At 56.4% G+C, this 21,861-nt stretch overlaps 1 protein-coding gene across 3 annotated transcripts; it reads left to right on the forward strand.

The window, feature by feature from the left end:
- The first annotated feature begins 4,635 nt into the window (after positions 1–4,635).
- CARD19 (caspase recruitment domain family member 19) lies at positions 4,636–17,934 on the forward strand. Of its 3 annotated transcripts, XM_039216456.1 has the most exons (7): positions 4,636–4,760; positions 7,270–7,362; positions 14,195–14,337; positions 15,717–15,870; positions 16,905–16,964; positions 17,149–17,220; positions 17,651–17,934. In XM_039216456.1, the coding sequence occupies exons 1-7, from the start codon at positions 4,754–4,756 to the stop codon at positions 17,764–17,766; spliced, it is 645 nt and encodes a 214-aa protein (XP_039072387.1). In that variant the 5' UTR covers positions 4,636–4,753; the 3' UTR covers positions 17,767–17,934. The 3 variants fall into 3 exon arrangements, with proteins under 3 accessions (XP_039072387.1, XP_039072388.1, XP_039072389.1); XM_039216457.1 differs by lacking the exon at positions 16,905–16,964; XM_039216458.1 differs by lacking the exon at positions 7,270–7,362 and having other exon boundaries at positions 4,639–4,760.
- Positions 17,935–21,861: the final 3,927 nt, after the last annotated feature.

Consider the following 21,861-nt stretch of genomic DNA (forward strand, 5'->3'; position numbering starts at 1 on the left):
TCAGGAAGGGTCGTGCTGCTGCGAGGAACAAGCCCTGTGTCAGCCCCGGGCCCCGGAGGGAGGGCACAGCTCAGAGATGTATCTCCCAGTCCTGGGCGCTGGAAGCCCAAGACCCGTGCGCCGGCCCATGTGGTTCTGGTGAGGCCCCTTGTGCTTGCACATGGCCACCTTCTGTGTCCTCACGTGCTGGGGGAAGAGGCCGTGGGCTCTCTGGTGTCTGGTTATGAGGACACTAATCGTAGGGATCAAGGCCCCACCCTTAGGACGCAGTTTACACTCAGTACTTCCTCAGAGGCCCATCTCCAGATGCATCCATGGGGCGGTGGGGGGGGGGGGCAGTTAGGGCCTCGATCCACGGATTTGGGGGCCACGAGCATTCAGTCCAGAGCAGCCCCCTAGCCTCAGGGTTTATTTCCTGCTCACACTGTGCAGCCACAGGCCCCAGCTGGGGGAGCAGCCCCATCCTAAGGGGGGTTCACGACCTCTAGGAAGAGGAAGGGACGTGAAGGGCCCTGCAAGGCAGTGCTCTGGCCTGGCGGGGCACACACCTCACTCATGTGCACGATGCGTTGACCAGACTGACGTCACGAGCCAGGATGGTGACTCTCCCTCCACCTCCCTGCCGCACGTACTTCGAGCCCTGCCCCAGCCCTTCCACGCGTGGTGCTGGCGAGGCCCGCGGTGTTCAGGCGCTAGGATTGCCAGGCCATCAGGGGACACCAGTCAGCCCTCAGTACTGGGGCGCTGCCATTCCTGTCCCCAGAAGAGGCTGAGCAGCATCGGGCAGCACCCCATACCAGGTAGAACCTCCCCACTTGGGGGAAGGCAGTGGGGAAATCTGTGCCTTGTGAGTCCCTCTCTCAGCAACTTGTTATTTATCTGCGTGTACCGTCTATCCACTGCTGGGTGGTAAGCCGCCTGGTGGCTTAAAACGGCAGCTGCCAGGTTACCATCTCATCTCCTGGTTCTGTGGGTTCCCAGCACATCTGCCCCACGACCGCAGCCAACAGCTGCGGGCTGGAATCTCCCAGGGGCATCTCCAAGCACACTCCTGGCAGGCGGCTGCAACTCAAAAGTCGGCAACCCAAGAAACAGAACTCAACGAGCCATCAGTTTCCTAAGGCTTGAGCATTCAAGGATTTAGATGCACTTCAACTTCTGGACTCAGCAGAGAAGAACTTCTGATTCTACCTCCCCTTTCCCCTCCCCCAGGCCCAAACACTGACTCCACTTTCTCTGAGACCCCACATCTGTCCTGCAGCAAGCCCTTGTGACTCAACCTCAAAACCCTTCTGGAAGCCACTTGGTCTCCCCGACTCCACAGCCACCAATCTGGCTCCAGCCTCTGGCTCTTGTCGCCTGGACTGTTGCAGTAGCTTCCTGGTCTCCTAGGCTCCCTGCCTCCATTCAGGTGCCACTCTGCACATGCATGTGAATTTCCACACAGAAAGAACCCTACCACAGGGTTGCTTTTGGGTTTTGAATTTAAAAAAATTTTTTTTTTATGTTTTTTATTTCTGAGAGAGAGACAGTGTGAGCAGGGGAGGGTCAGAGAGAGAGATACAGAATCTGAAGCAGGCTCCAGGCTCTGAGCTGGCTGTCAGCACAGACCCACGAACCGTGAGATCGTGACCTGAGCCGAAGTCGGCCGCTTAACCGACTGAGCCACCAGGTGCCTTTGAGTTTTGAATTTTTAATTGTGGTAAAATATGTGTAACATAAAATGTGCCGTCTTAACCACTATTAAGCATACAGTGCAGAGGCAGTAAGTACATTCGCATTGTTGTACAACCATCACCAACATCTGTCTCCAGAACTTTCTCATCTTCCCAGACTGAACCTCTGTACCCCTTAAACACTCCCCTGTCTCCTCTCTCCCCAGCACCTGGCACCCACCATCCTACCGACTGTCTATAGATTTGGCTACTGCAGGGACCTCATATAAGTGGAATCCTACAGTATTTGATTTTTTGTGTCAGCTTATCTCAGTCTTTTATGTTCTGCACACCCAATTTCCAACGTGTGGAGGGGGCTTCCCCAGACATCAACAAGCAATTCTCAGATACCATTGGGGCGTCCTGCAATCCAACTCAATTCTGACCCGGTCTGCCAGGAGAATTAGCGTCAGATCCCACAAGCTGCGGGGAGTCCTAGACTGTCCCCCACCTCCCACCGGGCAGACACTCGCAGTAAATCCAGGTTCTCACCAGTGCTTCTGACCAACTGGCTGTAAATCAGAGGTTCTCAGTTCCTTTCCTTGGATTAGACTAATTGCTAGAGTTGTTCACAGAACTCAGAAACAGCCAGATGGGAAAGCGGCACAGGGCAGCGTTTGGGAAGAGGACTCGCAGATTCCAGGCCGCCTCCAGGCAGGCCACTCCCACGCCAACGCGGAGGCTCTCCTAAACCCGGTCCTTCACAGCACGACTGATCGACTCATTGGCCATTGGGGACTGACTCCAGCTCCAGACCCTCTCCTCCCCGGAGCCCACAGGTGGACTTAAAGTTCTAACCCTCCAATCACATGGTCATTTCTCTGGGCCAACAATTCCATTCTTAGGTGACCTGGGGACATTCCAAAAGCTGCCTAATTAACATAACAAAAGGCACCTTTTTTTCCCCCCTCTCTTTTAGGAAATCCCTAGGGTTTTAAGAGCTCTGCCTGGAGGAAGACCGGATACATATTTCTTACTGTAAATCACAATCTCATATTCAATATCATGGCCTCAAGGCTCATCTATGTTGCAGCAGGCGTCAGAATTTCCTTCCTTTTTAAGGCTGAACCCACTGTGGACACAGCACATGTACTAATCCATCCCCTGCTCACGGACACTGGCTGCCTTCTTGGCTCCTGTGAATAACGCTGCTCTGAACATGGGTGTGCAGATGTCTCCTGGGAGACCCTGCTGCCAGTTCTTTCGTGTGTACAGAAGGCTCTGTTTTAAAACACGCCCTCCATGGGGCGCCTGGGTGGCTTAGTTGGTTAAGCGTCCGACTTTCGTTTAGGTCATGATCTCGCGGTTCGTCGGTTCGAGCCCCGCGTCGGGCTCTGTGCTGACTGCCAGCTCAGAGCCTGGAGCCTGCTTCAGATTCTGTGTCTCCCTCTCTCTCTGACCCTCCTCTGCTCACTCTCTCTCTCTCTCTCCTAGAAATAAATAAAACATTAAAAAAAAAAAAAAAACACGCCCTCCTCTCACCTCATAACCTCAAACGGTAGGCCCTGCGGGCCCCGACCTCACTTCTATTGCAGCGTCCGGTCCAACCGCACAGACCGTCTCTCAGGCCCAGAAAGGTGGTCCGTGCCCGGGCTCAGGCGTGACGCTGCTCCCCGGCCGCCGTGTGGAGACCCCTCCCTCTGGCCGGCGTCAGCTCGGGTGTCTGGCGCATTCGGTGTATGACTGCCGGGGAGCCGGGTACCCTGAAAACACAGTGGCTCAAAAACGATCGCCATCACCTGTTACCACTGCCCTGTTTCGCGTGAGGTTCGCAGGGTGGCTCCGGCTCGGGGTGTCTGGTGAGGCCAGGGCTGTGGTCTCACGGGACGGCCGGACAAGCGGGGGACCGCTCCCTCGTCACTGTCCAGGTACCGCCCCTCTAGGCTGATTCTTCCCGGCTACGGGAGGCTCACTGACCTCCACCCCAGGCCTGTCCTTGTCCCTCCTACAGCCTGGCCTGCGTGACCTTGGGTAAGTCGCTTCCTCTCTCAGAGCCTCAGTTTCCTCATCCGGGCGTGGGGCGCGGTGGCGCGGGGCGGGGCAAGCCGCCGAGCGTTGCCTAGCCACCTACTCCCAGGCTGGGCCATCTCGGGGCCGGGGCCTCAAGAGGTGGGGCCCAGGGGGGCGGGGCCAGTTGGCAGGCGTCGACAGTAGGGGAGGGTGCGTCAGGACTGCGGACGGAGCTAGAATGGGGGGCTCAGCCTTGGCCGTCGCCGGAAGGGGCGGGGGCGCAGTGGGGGCGGGGTTTGGAACGCAGTATCAGAACGGTGGGGCGGGACTCATTGAGGGGCGGAGCTAAGGGCTTGTGAAGACCCGGTACCCTAAGGGGGTGGGAGACTCGAGACTCCGGAAGGCCTCTAGGTGGCTGGGGCCGGACTCTGTGAGGGGCGTGGCTCAGGGCTGTAGCAGCACCTAACAGACGTCAGCAGGGCCGGGGCTCAGTGGCGTCGGAGCTTAGAGCTCTAGCGTTGGTGGAGAACACGCCCGGGACGCACGGAACGGACGCGTCTCGGTGAGGGGCGGGGCCAAGAGCTGCCGGCACCGTTGGTGCCACCGGATGAGGAGGTGGTTAGGTGGGGGCGTGGCCAGGGACTCGCGGCCCCGCCACCGACGCTGGCCTTAGAAGGCGGGGCTCGAGTGGGGAACCGGGCTTTGGGCCCTCGCAGCAACGCCGCTGCCGCTGTGGGGCGGAGCATAACGGGAAGGGGCGGGCTAGCTGGGGGCGGGGCCAAGAACTCAGGCCTGCGATGTAGGTGCCTCCGAGGGAGGCGGGGCTCGGTGGGGGCGGGGCTTTGGGCCCTCGCGGCGGCTCCGTCGCCGCTGGAGGCGGAGCATAACGGGAAGGGGCGGGTTCAGTGGGACGGCTTGGGGCTGTGGCGGCTACGCCGCCGACGCCGGGGCGAGGATTGCCGGGAGGCGGGGCTTGCCGGGAAGGGGCGGAGTGAGCGGAGCCGGGCGGGCGGCGGACCGACGACCTGACGGGCGGACGGCAGCAGGGGGACAGGAGGGCCCGGCCGGGCGCTCGCTGTGCCGTCGCCATGACAGGTGAGCGCGGGCCGGGCCGGTGTCCCGCCTGCCAGCCCGGGACGGGCGCGCGGCCGCGGTGGCTCCTCGGGTCCACCTGCCCCGGTGCTGCCCCGGCGGCAGCTCCTCGCGGCAGCGGCCGGTGACCTTTGTACGTGACCGCCTCTCTGTGCGCGGGATAACGACCGGCCAGTAGCAGTGGTCGGGGCCTGGAGGGGCCGTGGGCGAGGCGCTGCGGCCTGACAGGAGGCGAGAATGGAAAGGGCACCAGGGGTTTTCCCCGGGTCCTCCTGGCCGCCTGACGCCCGTGTATAGTACCAGTGGGACACTTGTCCGGGGTCAGGCCCAGGGGAACCGGGGACACAGACTCAGCCAGCACCCCCGGGCTTTGTGCTGCGCGCAGGGCGCCCCTGCTCCCTCCATCCTCTGCCAGGGTGGGGTCTGCGGCGCAGCCAGCCCCCCAGAGCCTGTGCTGACTGCGGAACCCACCTCCCTTCCTGATCCCAGCTGAGCAGGGTCACCTTGTTGTGTGGAACTTCCACTGATGAAGAGACCCGGTGATGGCGATGGGGTGGCCAGGACCGCATGACAGCGTGGTCAGGAAATGTTCTTGCTCCCAGGGGCCCCACTCTTCCACATCCCGGGGTGACAGAGGTCCCTGTTCTCTCCCCAGTGCTCCCTGGAGTCCCACAAATAGGATTTCATGGGCTGGTACCTGGTGTCTTCTGGGACAGTGTGGTGTCCCAGCGCAGGTCAGAAGAGACCCCAGTTGCCTCCTATTCCCCTGTCATCTCCCCGAACCCTTCTCACTTGTGGCTGCTGTTTCTGAGAGTCTGTTGTGCCCTTGACCGAGCGTCAGGTGCATCCCGTCCAGAATTGCTGTAGGAACATGTAGGATATCATTGCTATGTGGATGAGGAAATAAAGGCTCAGATTGGAAAGGTGCCAAGCCGCAGGCCACCTGGGTGGCTGGGCAGAGGCAGAACTGGACCTGTGTCCTGCCCAGGGCCCCTCAAGGTCGCGTGGGAGCCCCTCCGCAGCCCCTTTCTCACAGCCAAGTCTGAGCGCTGAGCCTCCAGAGAGCCCTTCTGTCACAGCTCTTCATTTTGAGAGCGGGGAGCTGAGGCCCAGAGAGTGCAGGCCTGGCAGGCTCAGACGGGCAGCTCTGCCACGCTGCAGGCCTGAAGTCCTTGACTCATTGTCCCTGTGCAAGGACCCAGGGTCTGCCTTGTGCTGGTCCTGGGGCCGCCATGACAGGTTGCAGGGTGAGCGTTTGGATGCGATGCATCTGCACAGGGCAGCGCTGGCCAGATGTCGCTGCAGCTGTTACTCTTCTGTGGAACCAGGTGTGCTGGGGAGTGAGCCCCCTCAGCACCTCACCTGAGGGCAGTTCCGGTGCCCAAACAGGAGGGGATTCTGAGAGGGACAGGGACTGCAGTGGCGATGGAGCCCCAGGAACTCAGGGAGGCCTCTTGAGGGGAGGACAGTGAGTCGAGTAGCAGTTAGCCAGTGGGGAGCCCGGGACAGGGGTCTCATCCTTGGGCAGGCGTCCCAGGCAGCGTGATGCCAGGGGGGGCTGCTCTGCAGGATGGCTCAGGAACCTGGGGTGAAGGCAGGTGGGGTGACTCCCATAGGGCCTTGTGTGCTACGCAGGGGTAAGGGGTTGGGGGTCTGTGGTCTTGGTACCAGCTGAGCAAGAAGATGGGGGAGGTGCGGCTTGGCAGAAGTTGCTGGCCGAGGCGGGGCCGGTTTGTGCCAGAGCATTCGACTCCATCCTGTGACAGCTGCCTGAGACTGTTACTCAGGACCTGCGACCAAAGCTTCCTGTGCGTTTTCCTTCCTGGGTGTGGCCATCTGGGTGGTTTTCCTGCATGGCTCCCAGCCCACGAAAAGCTCCAGCCCCAGGCTGTGTGTGCCCTGAGCCAAGTGACTCACGCTCGCTCCTCTCGCCTGCTGGGGCCAGACTCCACCTAGCAAGGGCTACAGCGGGAGGGACCGCCACAGTATGCCGCCCGCTGACAGCGCTGGGCCTATGCCCAGTCATTCCAGAACTCTTTAGTGAGCACCTGCTGTATGCCTGTCCTGTGCATGAGTACACATGCTATTGAGGCAGTGCTGGGCAGAACAGCCTGGGGCCGGGATGCAGCTAACTGCACAGTTAATTAGAACGTTAATTATGTGAGTGGGAAGTCTTGGATGTCAAGAGGCTGCCACAAAGCTGTGCCTGGGTCCAGCCTCCATCTTTATTCCCTAGTGGCTAAGGTCTTAGGCAGGTCCCTCATCTATTTGCCATACCTCAGTTTCCCCATCCGGAAATGGGGGTGGTGGTCTTGCTGGAGTCGCAGAGCTGATAGAATGATGAAGGTGAGTGCCTGGTCACGGGGCCCACGCCGTCAGCTGGATCAGAGGGGCTGCCAGTGGTGACACCAGGTGACCCAGAAGGTTCTGCCCGTGTGGCCATGGCAGGTCTTTTTGTATCCCTGGGGGCAGTTTCTCGCCATGGTGGGGCGCTGACGAGTCCGTCTTCCAGGTAGACTTTCAGGACCTGGGAGGATCCAGAAGTTAGAAATTCATATTTCTGAGGGAAAGACCAGCCAGGAGGAGGTGGCAACAGCAGACAGAGGTGAGGAGGACAGGGTCTGTTGAGTAGAAGATCCTGCTTGTTCTCACATGATGACCCCATTCGATGACCCCTCAACTTTATCGAGATATTATTTATTCGCAACAAATGAGCTTATTCTCAGAGAGAGAGGGAGAGACAGTGCTGTCATCACAGAGCTGGACGTGGGGCTCCATCCCACAAACCTTGAGATCCTGACCTGAGCTACAATCAAGAGTCAGTTGCTTAACTGACTGAGCCACCCAAGTGCCCCCAAATGCACCTATTTTTAAAAAATATTTTAATGTGTATTTATTTTAGAGAGAGCATGCTTACATGTGTGTGCGCGCACGCATACACACACACACACACACACACACACACACACACACACACACACACACACGTGGGGGAGGGGCAGAGAGAGGGAGACCCAGAATCCAGAGCAGGATCCAGGCTCTGAGCTGTCAGCACAGACCACAACTGGGCGCTTGAACCCACAAACAGCGCGATCATGATCTGAGCCGAAGTCAGACGCTCAATGGACTGAGCCACCCCAGTGCCCCAAATATCTGATTCTTGATTTTAGTGCAGGTCATGATCCCAGGGTCGTGGGATCGAGCCCCTTGTAGGACTCCTTACCCAGCATGGAGCCTGCTTAAGATTCTCTCTCTCCCTCTGCCCCTCCCCGACACATGGATGGGCTTGAGCTTTCTCTCAAAAAAAAAAAAAAAAGTTAAAAAAGAGAAAAAGAGTCTGTATGAATTTTAGGATGGAGTTTGGATAGGAATTGCATGGACTCTGTAGATCACTTTGAGTAGTGTTGTCATCTTTGTGACATTAAATCTTCCAGTCCATGGACAGAGAGTATATTTCCATTTATTTGTATATTTTTATTTATTTATTTTTAATGTTTTATTTATTTTAGAGAGAGAGAGACAGCGTGAGCAGGGGAGGGTCAGAGAGAGAAGGAGACACAGAATCTGAAACAGGCTCCAGGCTCTGAGCTGGCTGTCAGCACAGAGCCTGACACGGGGCTCAAACCCACGAACCCAAGTCAGACACTTAACCAACTGAGCCACCCAGGCGGCCCATATTTGTATCTTTTTAAATTTCTTTCAGTGACGTTTTGTAGTTTTCAGTGTACAAGTCTTTTACCTTCTTGGTTAAATTTATTCCTAAGTAGTTTATTCTTTTTGATGCCATTGTAAGTGGAATTGTTTTCTTATTTTCTTTTTTGGATTGTTGATTATTAGTGTATATGGATGCAACTGGTTTTTGTGTATTGATTTTGTATCTTGCAGCTTTGCTGAATTTGTTGACTAATTTTAACCTTTTTAGTTTTCTAGATAGAAGATCATGTCATCTGCAAAAAGAGATCGTTTTCCTTACTTCTTTTCATTTGAATACCTTTTATTTCCTTTTTTTTGTCTAATTGCTCCGGTGTGAACTTCCAGTACTGCACTGAAGAGAAGTAGTGAGGGTGTGGGCCTTTGCTTTGTTTCCGATCTTAGGGGAAAAGCTTTCAGTCTTTCACCATCAAGTATTTCATTTGCTGAGGGCTTTTCATATGTGACTTTCATCATATTGAGGAAAGTTTCTTCCAAATTTATTGAATGCTTTTGTCCTTCAATCAAGAAGGAGTATTGAATGTGTCAAATGCCTTTTCTGCATCGTTTGAGATGATCTGGATGATCGTGTTGAGTGTGTGTGTTTTCATTCTGTTAACGTAAGGTATTACACTGATGGATTATCACATGTTGAACCATCCTCGTATTCTGGTGTGTAATCCTTTTAATATGCTGTTAAATGCAGTTTACTAGTATTTTGTTGAAGATTTTGGCATCAGTATTTGTAAGAAATATTGGTCTGTACTCTTCTTGCCGTGTCCTTGACTGGTTTTGGCATCAGGGTAATGCTGGCCTCATGGAATGAGTTAGGAAGTGTTCCTTCCTCTGTGTTTTTTGGAAGAATTGTAGAAGTTCCGGTCTTTAAACATTTGGTAGAATTCACCAGTGATGCCATCTGGTCCTGAGATTTTATTTGTTAGGATAGTTTCTACGACAAATCTCCTTACTAATTATAGGTCCTTTGAGATTTTCTCTGAATTCACGTTTTGGTTATGATAGATTGTGTGTTTTTAGGAATTGAAATTGTTCCCTTCATCTAGTTTGTCCAATTTGTTGGCTTACAAATTTTCAAAGTATTTCTTAATCCTTTTTACTTTTGTAAAATTGGTAGTCCTTTCCCTACTCTTATTTCTTTTTTTTTTTTTTTAAATTTTTATTTATTTCTAGGAGAGAGAGAGATAGCGTGAACAGGGGAGGGTCAGAGAGAGAGGGAGACACAGACGCTGAAACAGGCTCCAGGCTCTGAGCTGGCAGTCAGCACAGAGCCCGACGCGGGGCTCGAACCCACGAACTGCGAGATCATGACCTAAGCGAAAGTCGGACGCTTAATCGACTAAGCCACCCAGGCACCCCTCCCTACTCTTATTTCTGATGTTAGTAATTTGAGTCTTTTTTCTTGATAAGTCTAGCTAACAGTTTGTCAATTCGTTAATCTTCCAAAGAACCAAGCTTTGTTTTTGTTTTTTTCTATTTTCCATGTCAATTATCTTTGCTATAATCTTTATTATTTCCTCGCCTCCTGCTATTTTGGGTCTAGTTTGCTCTTCCCTTCCTACTTCCTTAAGGTGTAACATTAGGTTGTTGATTTGAGATCTCTTTTCTGGTGTAAAGTGTACATTTACAGCCTAAATGTCATCTTCCAAACTGGTTTCACGGCATCCCTTACATGTTGGTGTGTTGTATTTTTATTTTCATACGTCTCAAGGCATTTTCTAATTTCCCTTGTGATTTCTTCTTTGATCCATTTGTTGTTTCCTTTTCACATAAAGGTGAATTTTCTAGTTTTCCTTCTGTTACTGATTTCTGGCTTTATTCCATGTGATCAGAAAGGCCCTTTGTATGTTTTCAGCCTTTTTAAATGTATTAAGACTTATTTTGTAGCCACATTTGTTTTGTGGTCTGTCCTGGAGAATGTTCTATGTGCGCTTGAGAAGAGTGTACAGATCCACTTTAGAGCTATTGTGAGTTCGGTTCCAGACCACCACAGTAAAGCAAATATTGTAATAAAGTGAGTCCAGTAAAAATTAATTAATTAATTAAAATATATATACAGTGAGTTCAGTGTATCTCTTGGTTTCCCAGCCCATATAAATTATGTTTACACTATGCTGTAGTCTGTCAAGTGCACAGTAGGGTTATGTCTAAAAAACAGTGTGCATACCTTAATTAAAAACATTTTATTGCTAAAATATGTTACCAATTAACTGAGTTTTCAGCAACACATAATCACTGATCACAGATCACCGTTGACAATTGTAATAATAGTGAAAAGGTTTGAAATACAGTTTGAAGAAGGAAACATTTGAATTGCCAGAATTATCAAAATGCGACACCGAGACACGAAGCGTGCATATGCTGGTGGAAAAGAGGCTCCAGTGGACTCGCGCAGCGCAGGGTCGGCACAGACCCGCAGTCTGTGAAAGCACAGTACCCGCCAAGTGCGGTAAACAGAGGCACACCTGTATTTTCTCCTGCTGTTGGGGACTGTTGGTCCCGGTGTGTTGGCTCTTGTGGGTTTGTTGTGCAGCTCACACCCTCCGTTCCCTTATTGGTCATCTAAATTTTTTTTTAATGTTTTAATTATTTCTGAGAGAGAGAGCATGAGCAGGGGAGGGTCAGAGAGAGAGGGAGACACAGAATCCGAAGCAGCTCCAGGCTCTGAGCTGTCAGCATAGAGCCTGACGTGGGACTTGAACCCACGAACCATGAGATCATGACCTGAGCCAAAGTTGGATGCTTAACCGACTGAGCCACCCAGGCGCCCCACCCTTATTGGTCATCTGTGTGGTGGTTCTGGCTGTTACTAAGAGGGCACTGGGGGCTCAGTTGGTTAAGCGTCCGACTTCGGCTCAGGTCATGATCTCATGGTTCGTGGGTTCAAGTCCCGCGTCAGGCTCTGTGCTGACAGCTCAGAGCCTGGAGCCTCCTTTGGCTTCTGTGTCTCCCTCTCTCTCTGACCCTCCCCTGCTCACTCGCTCTCTCGAAAATAAATAAACATTAAAAAAAAAATGAGGTACTGAAGTCTCCTACTGTTACTATTATCTGGAGGCTCTGATATTTGGCTCATGTACTTGTTAGATCTTCTTGGTGAATTGACCCTGTTACTAACCTATGATGTACTTTGTGGTCTTTTCTTTCTTTCTTTCTTTTTTTTTTTTAAATACTTTTATTTATTTCTAGGAGAGAGAAAGAGAGACAGCGTGAGCAGGGGAGGGTCAGAGAGAGGGGGAGATACAGACTCTGAAATAGGCTCCAGGCTCTGAGCTGGCAGGCAGCACAGAGCCCGACGCGGGGCTCGAACCCACGAACAGTGAGATCATGACCTAAGCGAAAGTCGGACGCTTAACCGACTAAGCCACCCAGGCATCCCCTTCGTGGTCTTTTCTAACAATTTTTGTTGCAAAGTCGATCTTGCCTCCTATTCGCAGGGCCACCCTGCTCTCTCTGAGTTGCTATTTGCAGCAACATCTTTTCCTGTCTTTTCACTTTCCACTGGTGTGAGTCTATTGGAGACAGCGCATCGTTGAAACATATGTTTTTAATCCTGAGGGAAGAACAACTCTGTCTCTCCTCTGCTCCTACACGCAGCACTCTTAGCTCTGAGGACTCCTGACACTTCCGGTCACCAGCTGGGGGTGTCACAGTTCACCTCCCTTCTGACACTGTCTCCCTGGGGGTGGCATCGGCTCCCACTTGTTAAGAGCTCAGTCCCCTCACCGTCCCCACTGCAGACCCCACTGACTGGCTGTTAACCGAGGGCCCCGTGACCCCCTCTTTTGGTCCAGCCTTTTGCTACGGCTCACAGAACCTGCGACACACTTTCCACCCCCCTGCTACCTTATTACAGAGGGTGTTTGCAAGGATACAAGTGAACATCCACACACAAGGGGTGCTTAGAGCAAAGAATGGGGGAAGGGGCCCCGAACCTCTGTGTCCCTGCTGTCCCTGCGGGCGGGCTCCTGCCCCAGCGCTTCTTTGTGCTCGGCAACCCAGAAGCTCGTCAGACTCCATCATCTTGGGGTTTTATGCAGGTTTGGTTATGTGGGCGTGATGGATGGAATGTTGCGCCATTGGTGATGCATTCGGCCTCCGGCCCCCTCCCCTCCAAGCCTCTACCCGTGTGGCTGGCTCCACTGGCAACCAGTCCCATCCTGTGGTCATGTAGGGGCTTAGAAGAATCACCTCGTGCACACAGTCGGATGAAGGTGAAAGGGGCTTGTTAGGAACAAAAGACACCCTCACCTTCATGGCTCCTCACTGAGGATATTCCAGGGGTTCAGGAGCCATGTGCCAGGGACTGGGCTGAAGACTAGTATATATTTCTTATTAGAAATCACAATATCAAAAATCCATTTTGCCAGGCTGTGTCTTTTCACTTGTTTACATTTATTTTGACAGGTTTTATTTTCTAAGTGATCTCTATACCCAACTGGGGCTCAAACTCACGATCCCTAGGTCAAGCGTTGCGTGCTCCACTGGCTGAGCCAGCCAGGCCCTCCTTAATCTGTTTACATTTAAAGTAATTACTGCCGTTACTGGGGCACCTGGGTGGCTCAGTCAGTAAGGGTCCGACTTCGGCTTAGGTCATGATCTCATGGTTCATGAGTTCAAGCCCCACGTCAGGCTCTGTGCGGACAGCTCACGGCCTGGAGCCTGCTTTAGATTCTGTGTCTCCCTCTCTCTCTGACCCTCCTCTGCTCATGCTCTGTCTCTCTGTCTTTCAAAAGTAAATAATAATAAAATAAAGTAATTGCTGCAAATACTGATAATGAATAACTTGCTTCTGCCTTTTTGCTGTTTATTTTCTGTATGTCTTCTGGCTTTTTGTGATTTATCAATTACTGCCTTCTTTCATGTTTAGTTGATTTTCTTCAGTAACACTTTTATTTCCTTTCGTGTATATTCCGTGGATGTTTCCTTTGTGGCATGAGAATTGCACATATCATTCTGAAGTTATAATCATCTTATATGAACTGATAGTAACAATTCCAATCACAGACAAAAACTCTCCTCCTTTACAGCTCTGCCTGTGCCCAGCCCCCATGTCCACCAGCAAGTGGGACAGGCTAGCACCGGTGTGGGGGGCACACTGGTCACATGGTGGATTCCCTGGGATTCGGTGCCCTCCCTCGGGGGTCCTGTGCCTCCCACCAACCACTGACCCACCCCTGGGCTTTAAAGGCCTGTCATTCTAAAGAACATTCTTAATGGGAAAAAAGGCATGGCAGTGATGCTTTGCTGGTGGTACTGAAAGAAGTGTCCCCAGGACCCAGGCCGGGCACACTGCTCTGCTGTTGTGGCAGCCTCACCAGGCCCGGCAGGCTCATGTGTTCCGCGGCCATGCCAGCACAGGCCACCCAGCCCTGCACCCCTGTCCCTGCGGGAACAGCCGTGGGAGCTGCAGGGCCAGGCCTTCTCCAGGCTGCTGTGTCCCTGCAGCAGGCCCTGGGGGGACCCGGGGACGGCAGGCGCGGCCTCTCTGAGTTTGTCTTCTGCTGCAAGCTCTCAGGCATAGAAGAGAAGGGCCAGAGCCTCACACACAAGTGCGCCCCATCTGGTGAGGGGGTTCTGGGCTGTGCACGGCCCGCGCAGGTGGGGTGTCCGCGGTTATCCAGGCGCTTACAGCCGATGTGCCGCCTGGGGGCCGCGCCGCGTGTGGCGTGTGGGCCCTGGGGCCCCTCGTCGGCCGTGCCAGCTCATGCCTTCCATGCTCTCTGCTGTTTCAGAGCAGACCTACTGCGACCGCCTGGTCCAGGACACGCCTTTCCTGATGGGCCATGGACGCCTCAGCGAGCAGCAGGTGGACAGAATCATCCTCCAGCTGAACCGCTACTACCCCCAGATCCTCAGCAACAGCGATGCAGAGAAGGTGCTGAGGGGGCCCGGCGCATCTCTCCCTTCTCTCCCTCCCTCCCTGGGCTGGGAGAAAGCGGGGGAGGGGCAGAAGGGGGGCGCTGGGTGGAGGTGAAAGCCTGACTCCCTGCAGGGATGTTGGGCCCGACAGGTCAGCTCCGTGAGCCGCAGTCTCTCCTTGTGCCCTCGGGGCCTGCCAGCCCTCCTGAGCCGCTGGGAGCATCACAGGAGACAGGACTGTGCCATTGCATGTGACAAGCCTGAGGGGGAGAGGGGGCGGGGCTCTGGCCGGGCTCACCCCAGTGCCGCAGGGCTCCGCACCCTGCCTCTTCCGAAGGTTCACAAGTGGACACTGAGGGAGGTGGGTGCCCCTCGCCTGAGCCACCCTTCCCCTGGCTCCCCCCTCAGGGCCAGGGCTTTGGGGTGTGGGGACCCTCCAGCCCAGCGACTGAGGGAGCCGCGCTTTTGGGGCTGCAGGGCTGTCCTTGGGGCTTGGGGCCTCTGCTGGGCACCACGAGGCTGACCCGCAACCCAGCTGCAAGGCAGGCGGGCCCCTGGCTCAGATGCTCAGGTTATGAAAGTCCACAGCCACGTAAAAGTACGGGTGACAGTCCTACCTTATGGTTGTGATTAAAAGTCTAATGTACGTTTATTGTATAAAAATTTGAGAAGCTTTAGATGTTTATACAAGAAAACGGAGGGTCCTGCATCCACACGGCCACACTATCCCGCGCCTCAGTGTCCCTGGCCCCTGCCACGCACTTGAAGTTTCTGGCCCAGCTCCGGGTCCGAGTGGAACGGCACGCTGCCACCAGGTGGCAGCACCAGGCCACGGCCTCCAGGTCCTCATCAGTGCCAAGTGCACGGTTCGCTGACCTTTAGAACCACACATTTCTCCATTAACACATCAGAAGACTCCGGGTTTTTTTCCATGCTTCACCCTCCGTTTTTAAATTCCTTGAATCACACTCCTGTTGACTATAAACTACTAGCAGTTCTCACTCATGCCATCCCCTCATTGATGCCTTGCAGCGGCCCTGCGGTCTGGGTTTATTATGCCCTTTTTGCAAGTGAAGAAACAGTCTCGGGGTGAAGTGTGACTTGCGGGAAGCCATCAGCATCTAACAGCTGGAATAATGTCACCACTGTCTTTCTTGATGACCTGTCCTGGCCTCCACAGGGAGGACCAGTGGCGGCGCTGTGACCACAGCACCAGCTGGGGCACCTCATGGGTAGACGGAGGCCCTGGTGGCACTTGCTGCCACCTCCCCAGCCCCGCCCTGCGCAGAGGCACCACTGATGCAAAAGCTGGGGCCCAGGGCAGGGCCGGAGCCCCCAGCCCCCGTGGCCCTGCCCCTCCAGCCTGACCTTCCCACACACCCTTTCCACCCCCAGTTCCGGAACCCCAAGGCGTCCCTGCGCATGCGGCTCTGCGACCTGCTGGGCCACCTGCAGCGGAGTGGCGAGCGGGACTGCCAGGAGTTCTACCGGGCCCTGTACATCCACGCGCAGCCCCTGCACAGCAGCCTGCCCAGCCGGCTGGCCCCGCGTAAGTGTGCCCCCCATGCCCCCAGGCGGCAGCGAGCGTTTCAGATGCAGACATTGCCGCCTCTCTCGTATCTGTTGTTACACAGAAGGTGGTGTCCTGTCGTGTGTCTCCGCCCTCCCTCCAGCCTGGGGGCCCGTCACCCAAGTGCTGCGGGGGGCTCATGGCTGTGCCAGCCTTGAGTGACCTGTGCCCTCATGGCAGAAACTGCGGTCGCACCTGGTGTGGGGGGCGTCCCCGTAATGTGGGTGTTTCTGTAGAACAGTGTCAGGCACGGTGGCTGGAAGGCGTGTGTGTTTTGGTTTCAAGGGTCTTGCCTGAGAGCTCAGGAGGCGCATGAGTCCTGAGGGATCATCTGAGCTGCTGGGTTGGGGATGGGAGGCATAGGCGGGCATGGCAGCCCAGGCCTGAGGCCTCTGTGCCCCTGGTCCCCTGGAGGAGAGGCTGGTGTCCCTCGATCCTCTGATGTGAAACCAGAGGCCTGAGGGCCAGGGTGGCTCACCCCAGATGGCTCAACTGGGACCCCAGGCTGGTGTCTCTGACCTGAGGATGAGCTTTGGCCCAGGACAAGCGTGTCACACCAGCCATTGGGGAGGCGGGGGGCACAGCGTGGCTGGGCATCAAGCACCTTCCAGGCTCCTGGGCCATCAGCCAGTGGCCGGTTGGCGAGGTCTGTGGAGAGCACGCACTCTGCCCTCATATGGACATCGCCAGATTCAGGACAGTGCATGTGGTGCCTGCCTCCGCAGGGAACGACGGCCCCCACCCATGGCCCTCAGGGTCTCAGGGTGTGGACAGAAGGAGATCCACAACTCGGGGTTCCGTGACGCTGGTCCCGGGCTCCCCTCCCTGATGCCGATTCTGCCAAGCCCGGCCCAGGAGGTTGGGGGGGTGTCCGAACGGCCTGGTCCAGCCCAGCCTGGGGGCTCGGGGGTGGCGGGAAGGAGCCTGAGCGGCCCCTTGGTTTCCTGCAGGCAGGGCGGCCACCTTCCGCTGGCCGGCCCACCACTAACCGAGCCCTGTGATTTTGTTTCCAGAGAACTCAGATTGCACAGAGCTAGACTCGGGCACCGAGGGCCACGAGCTCAGTGACAGGGGTAACGGCCTCCCGCGTCCCTCACCCTGTCCCCCACCCAGGGCTCCGTCTCTGCCTCAGGGGCTTCTCCTTTCCGAGCCAGGCTCCGTCCTGCCTTCCTAGTGACTGGGCCCCAGGGTGCTCGCTGGGGCTCCCAGCGTCCGGGCTCAGGCAGCCACGTGCCCACATGCCGCCTTTCTCCCCAGGGCCCGTGGCTTTCCTGGCCTGCCTCGGCCTGGCCGCGGGGCTGGCACTCCTCGTCTACTGCTCCCCTGCAGGTGGGTGCCGCCCAGCCAGGCCTGAGCACCGAGCCACCTGGCCTCCCCGTGCCTCAGTTTCCTGGCCTGTGCAGTGGGACAGCAGTGGGGCCCAGCCTGCAGGCACGGGAAGGGGAGGGAGTGTAGGGGCATCGGGGATGCATCGGAGGAGGGAGGCAGGGTGCAGCCAGGGCTCTGGGGGTCCCTGTCCTGCATGGGGCCTGGAGCAGGGCACCCACCTCTGGCCCCAGGTCACAGCCCTGACTGCAGGACGGGGGGCCCGCAGCCCAGCGTGCAGCTGCCGTCCCTGCCCGGCCACGCCAGCCCCTCGCAGTCGTGTATGGGGAGCCAGCGCCAGGCCGGCCCGCATGGCGGGGACGCCCCATGCCACTTGGCTGTGGGGCTGCACAGGCACCTCCGTGGCAGTGTCTGAGGCCACCTTGTCTTTCAGACCCCAAGGTGCTGCCGGGGGCCCGGCGCGTCCTGGGCTTCTCCCCCATCATCGTAGACAGGCACGTCAGCCGCTTCCTGCTGGCCTTCCTCACAGATGACCTGGGGGGGCTCTGATGGCCCTGCCCCCCGCCGCCCACCAAAGAGCCCCGCCTGCCCGCCTGGGGGGCCGCTGCTTCTTTTCTAAATGCTTATTTTTCACTATTTATACTTTTTTAAGAAAGTTACCTTCGCCTGACAAAGGTGCTCAACGATATTAAATGTTGGAGTCTCGTCGTTTCCCTTGGGAATGTTTTCTAGGTGATTCTGACTCGAGACCTTGTGGTGTCTTCAGCGGGCAGGGCTGACTCTGAGAGCTCTCGGTGTCCCACACCCAGCCTGGGGCCGGGTCCTGCTCAGGCTGCCCTCCTGGGCCCCGCTGCCCCTCAGTGCCCCCCAACCCCTCCCCCCGTCTCCCCAGACGTCCCCGCCCCTGCTCCCTCCCACCTCATGTCTCCAGAGCCCACGCCTCTCATTTAGAGCCCCTCCCGCAGCCTCCTGCCTGGCACACGTCCATCCCGGGCCATCACCTTGCCCTTCCCAGCCACCAGCCCCAGGTGGGAGGGCTGGGTGGGGACACTGCCCTGCCATCTGTCAGCCCCCACCCAGGGCCCCAGGGGCCCCAACCGCGTGTACCAAGAAGCCCCATGCCCATGTGTGTTCACTCCACCCAGCAGCCCCTGCAGGTGGGGGCTGCATCCCTGCTTTCCTAAAGAGGAAATTGAGGTCACTCAGCCAGGAAAAGGGGGGCCTGGCACGTAAGGGGGTCCAAGATTCACCACTGTCCTCATTCCCTTCTGTGATGTGTCCCAAAGGGACCCCCCCCCCCCCACAGCCCCTTGTCCCCATCCAGTCACCAGAGCCAACACCCAGGTCCGGGGTCCTGCATGGCCTCACCCGCCCCTGTCCTGGGAATGGAGCCCCTCCCCCTCCCCACCAGGAGGTAAGAACGTGGGCTTAGTGGGTCTGGGGTGGGTCCAGTGGATACAACTACAGTTGGAGCCTGGAGATGAGCACAAGGTCTTGTCCCAGATTCCAGATGGCAACTCAGAACAAAAACAGTCCGTAGAAACTTCTGGAACTTTTGGAGTTGAGAAATGTCATTGTGCCATCCAAGGTCCTCTGGCTACTCCCCTCCTCCCCCCGAAGCCTGAGGTTTGTTCCACGCCCATCATCTTCATCTTGGGGACACTGGCCTATCCCTTCAGCTGGGGTGTCTACACCTGTCTCACCTGCCAGCCTCAGGCTCAGGACCCCAATGTGGACACTTTCCCTGTGGACACGGGAGGGTAAGCGTGCAAGCCCTAGAGGGCAGGCACCGCGTCATCTCTGGGCACCATTGTTTTCAGTACAAAGCCAAGGGCCACACAGCTGCCGAGATGGGGTTCTACCTGCCCTTCCCCCGTAGGCATGGGCACCAGGCACAGGCTGGGACCCAGGGGTCCCTCTCCCAGTTACCTCTTCCCTCCGCTCCTCCCCCACAGCTTCTTTTTGGGGAAACAAGCATATTTGTCAACCCAGGAATCACCATGAGTTTGCATTTTCCACGGGAGGTTTCCGGAGATGCCAGGGCAGGCCAGCTCCAGGGATGACGGCCGCTCCCAGGTCTCAGGGTGGCGGGGCACATGAAGGGAAACAGGTGGGGGCAGAGGCCACCAGCTCCGGACGTGCTGTCCCGCCCCCACGCAGCCAGCTCATGGGCTGAGTCCCTCATCCCAGCACCCCGGCTCGATGCCACGGGACAGCATGGCCTGCGCTCGCTCTCCACCTCTGTGCTGCGGGCCCCGGTGTGTCTCCACACCGAGCCTCGGGTTGCCCATCTGTACATTGGAGACACTCCCGTGAGAACCCCAGCGGGCCTGGGGTGGCACTGCTCACTCAGTTCGATGCTCTCCGCCAGAACTCCCCATGAATTCGCCACTTTGTGGGAAGGCGTCACATACACATTTCTCTCTGGGACATTCTGTTGGGTTGAGTGAGCACGGCTGCTGGAGCTTGGCCACGAGGATGGCGGGAGCCTCCCTGAGCTGAACGGAGGCCCCACAGCCGTGACCTTACAGAGGCCCTCTTGACTTTGCTCGGGGCCCGGGTGAGGGACCCACAGACCTGTCAGGCCCCCGGCAGCGCCCCAGCGCCTGACCAGTTCCTGTGCAAACTGCAGAGGCGGGACTGGAGGCCGCCTTCCCACCGGCCCGCCGGACCAGGGGTCTGGGCCCTGCACCCGCTCTGGACTCCGACGCCAGGGGTGCCAGAGGTTCTGGAGGTCAGACCCCGAGGCTCAGCTGGGCGTGTCCTGTCCCTTCTGTAGCCGCTCTGCCCATCACGAGGGGGCAAGTTCTCGATTCCCTGGTTAAATGTCTCTCTGGGCGGGTGTTCTCCATGTTTGTCCTGCACCCTGACAGACACAGCTGGGAAAAGGTGACAGATACACCATGGAGCAGGTGACAGACACCTGGGTAGAAGTGGTGGATGCACCCAGGTCACAGTAAATTAGGCCCCTGTGTGAAGGTGCAGGCACGCCGGCTCTCAGGAGGTGACGATGTTTCAGGGGGGTTAGAATTTTACCTCAGCTGAAAACACCTGCTATGTCTGAACATTCGTGTCCCCCCAAAACCCATAATGGTGAAACCTAACCCCCAGGTGATGGTGGTAGCAGGTGGGGCCTGTGGGGCCATTAGATCATGAGGATGGAGCCCAAGGTGGGATAGTGACCTTATAAAAGAGAGCCCAGAGAGCCTACCACGTGAGGGTACAGTGAGAAGAGGAAGCTGGTTCTCACCAGACAGCGAATCTGCTGACGCCTTGACCTCAGATTTCCAGCCTCCTGAAGTATGTGCGTGTACAAGCCACGCAGTCTATACTTTGTTCTAGCGCCTTAACCAAGAGCCCCTCTGAGGAAACATCCCACAAGCCTGTGGCAGGGAAGGTCCTGCTGTCATCTGCCACCCAAGACCTGTGAGGCCGCTCTCCTTAGGGCCCTGTGGTAGGTTCCTTCCCCTGAGCCAGGCCTCGGGAGCCGTCCGGTGAGCTGCGGTGGTCCAGGGCTCCTGCCCCCCAGCTGTGGCCAAGCAGGCTTCCCCTGACTGCCGGCTTTCTCCTGTCCATGACCCGCCAAGGCCTTGCCCCTGAGCCCAGGCTGTGCTCGGGCCTCTCCCTGGCTCCCGGCCTCGACAGTGCCTCCAAGACTGGACTCCATGCCTATAGCTGAGATCTGCGACGGCCCCGACTGCTGGCCGGGCCCATCTCCCAACTGCCTGGCCCACTGGTCAAACCCTGAAAGGCCCCCCCTCCGAGGCTGAGGCTTGGAGGAACAACGGGGCATCAATGCCTAGGCCCAGCACCTCCCCCCAGTGGGTCCCTGCCCTGCCTACCACCTGGTCGGTCAGTGCCGGTGACCTAAATGGATGAAGTCCCTTGGGGCACGGAAGTCACAACATGTCACAAATCCCCCCGCTCCCCCTACCGTGGCCACTCCAAGCCCTCGCCATTTGTCCCTGTATGTCCGCCTCCACACATCTACAGCCAGAACTACTCATGAGCCATGCCTCAGCACCTCCCACGTGCTGTGCCCACAGCTGGAACATTCTTTCCTAACCCCCATGGGTTTATCCTGAAGACTGGTAAGATGTTGCCTCATCCAGGAAGCCCTTCCAAATACTTCAGTAGCAAGAGTAGGTCCTTCTGGCCACAGTGGTACTGGAGTGCAGGGGCTGGGACAGGCTGCCTGGGGGCAGAGGATCGTTCCCGGGATTTGAGAAGTAACAGAAGTGTGAGGATCATTAAGGAGAGTGAGATGAGGTATGAGAAGGTGTGAGGAGGTATCTGGAGAGTATTGAGGTATGAGGTGTGAGGAGGGGGTGAGGAGGTGAAAGGATGGTGTGATGGGAGGTGTGTAGAGCCGTGAGAATGATGTGAGGGGTGAGGAGGAGGTGAGGAGGTATCTGGAGAGTGTGTTGAGGTGTGAGGAGGGAGTGAGGAGTGAGGAGGGTGTGTGGAGAGTATTAAGGTGTGAGGAGGGAGTGAGGAGGGTGTGTGGAGTGTATTAAAGTGTGAGATGTGAGGAGGTGTGAGGAGGTGTGAGGAGGGTATGTGGAGAGTATTAAGGTGTGAGTTGTGAGAGGGTGTGTGGAGGTGTGAGGAGGGAGTGAGGAGGTGTGAGGAGGTGTGAGGAGA

The sequence above is a fragment of the Hyaena hyaena genome, unplaced genomic scaffold (genome assembly GCF_003009895.1).
Source record: "Hyaena hyaena isolate Hyena2069 unplaced genomic scaffold, ASM300989v1 scaffold_634, whole genome shotgun sequence".
Lineage (NCBI taxonomy): Eukaryota > Metazoa > Chordata > Mammalia > Carnivora > Hyaenidae > Hyaena > Hyaena hyaena.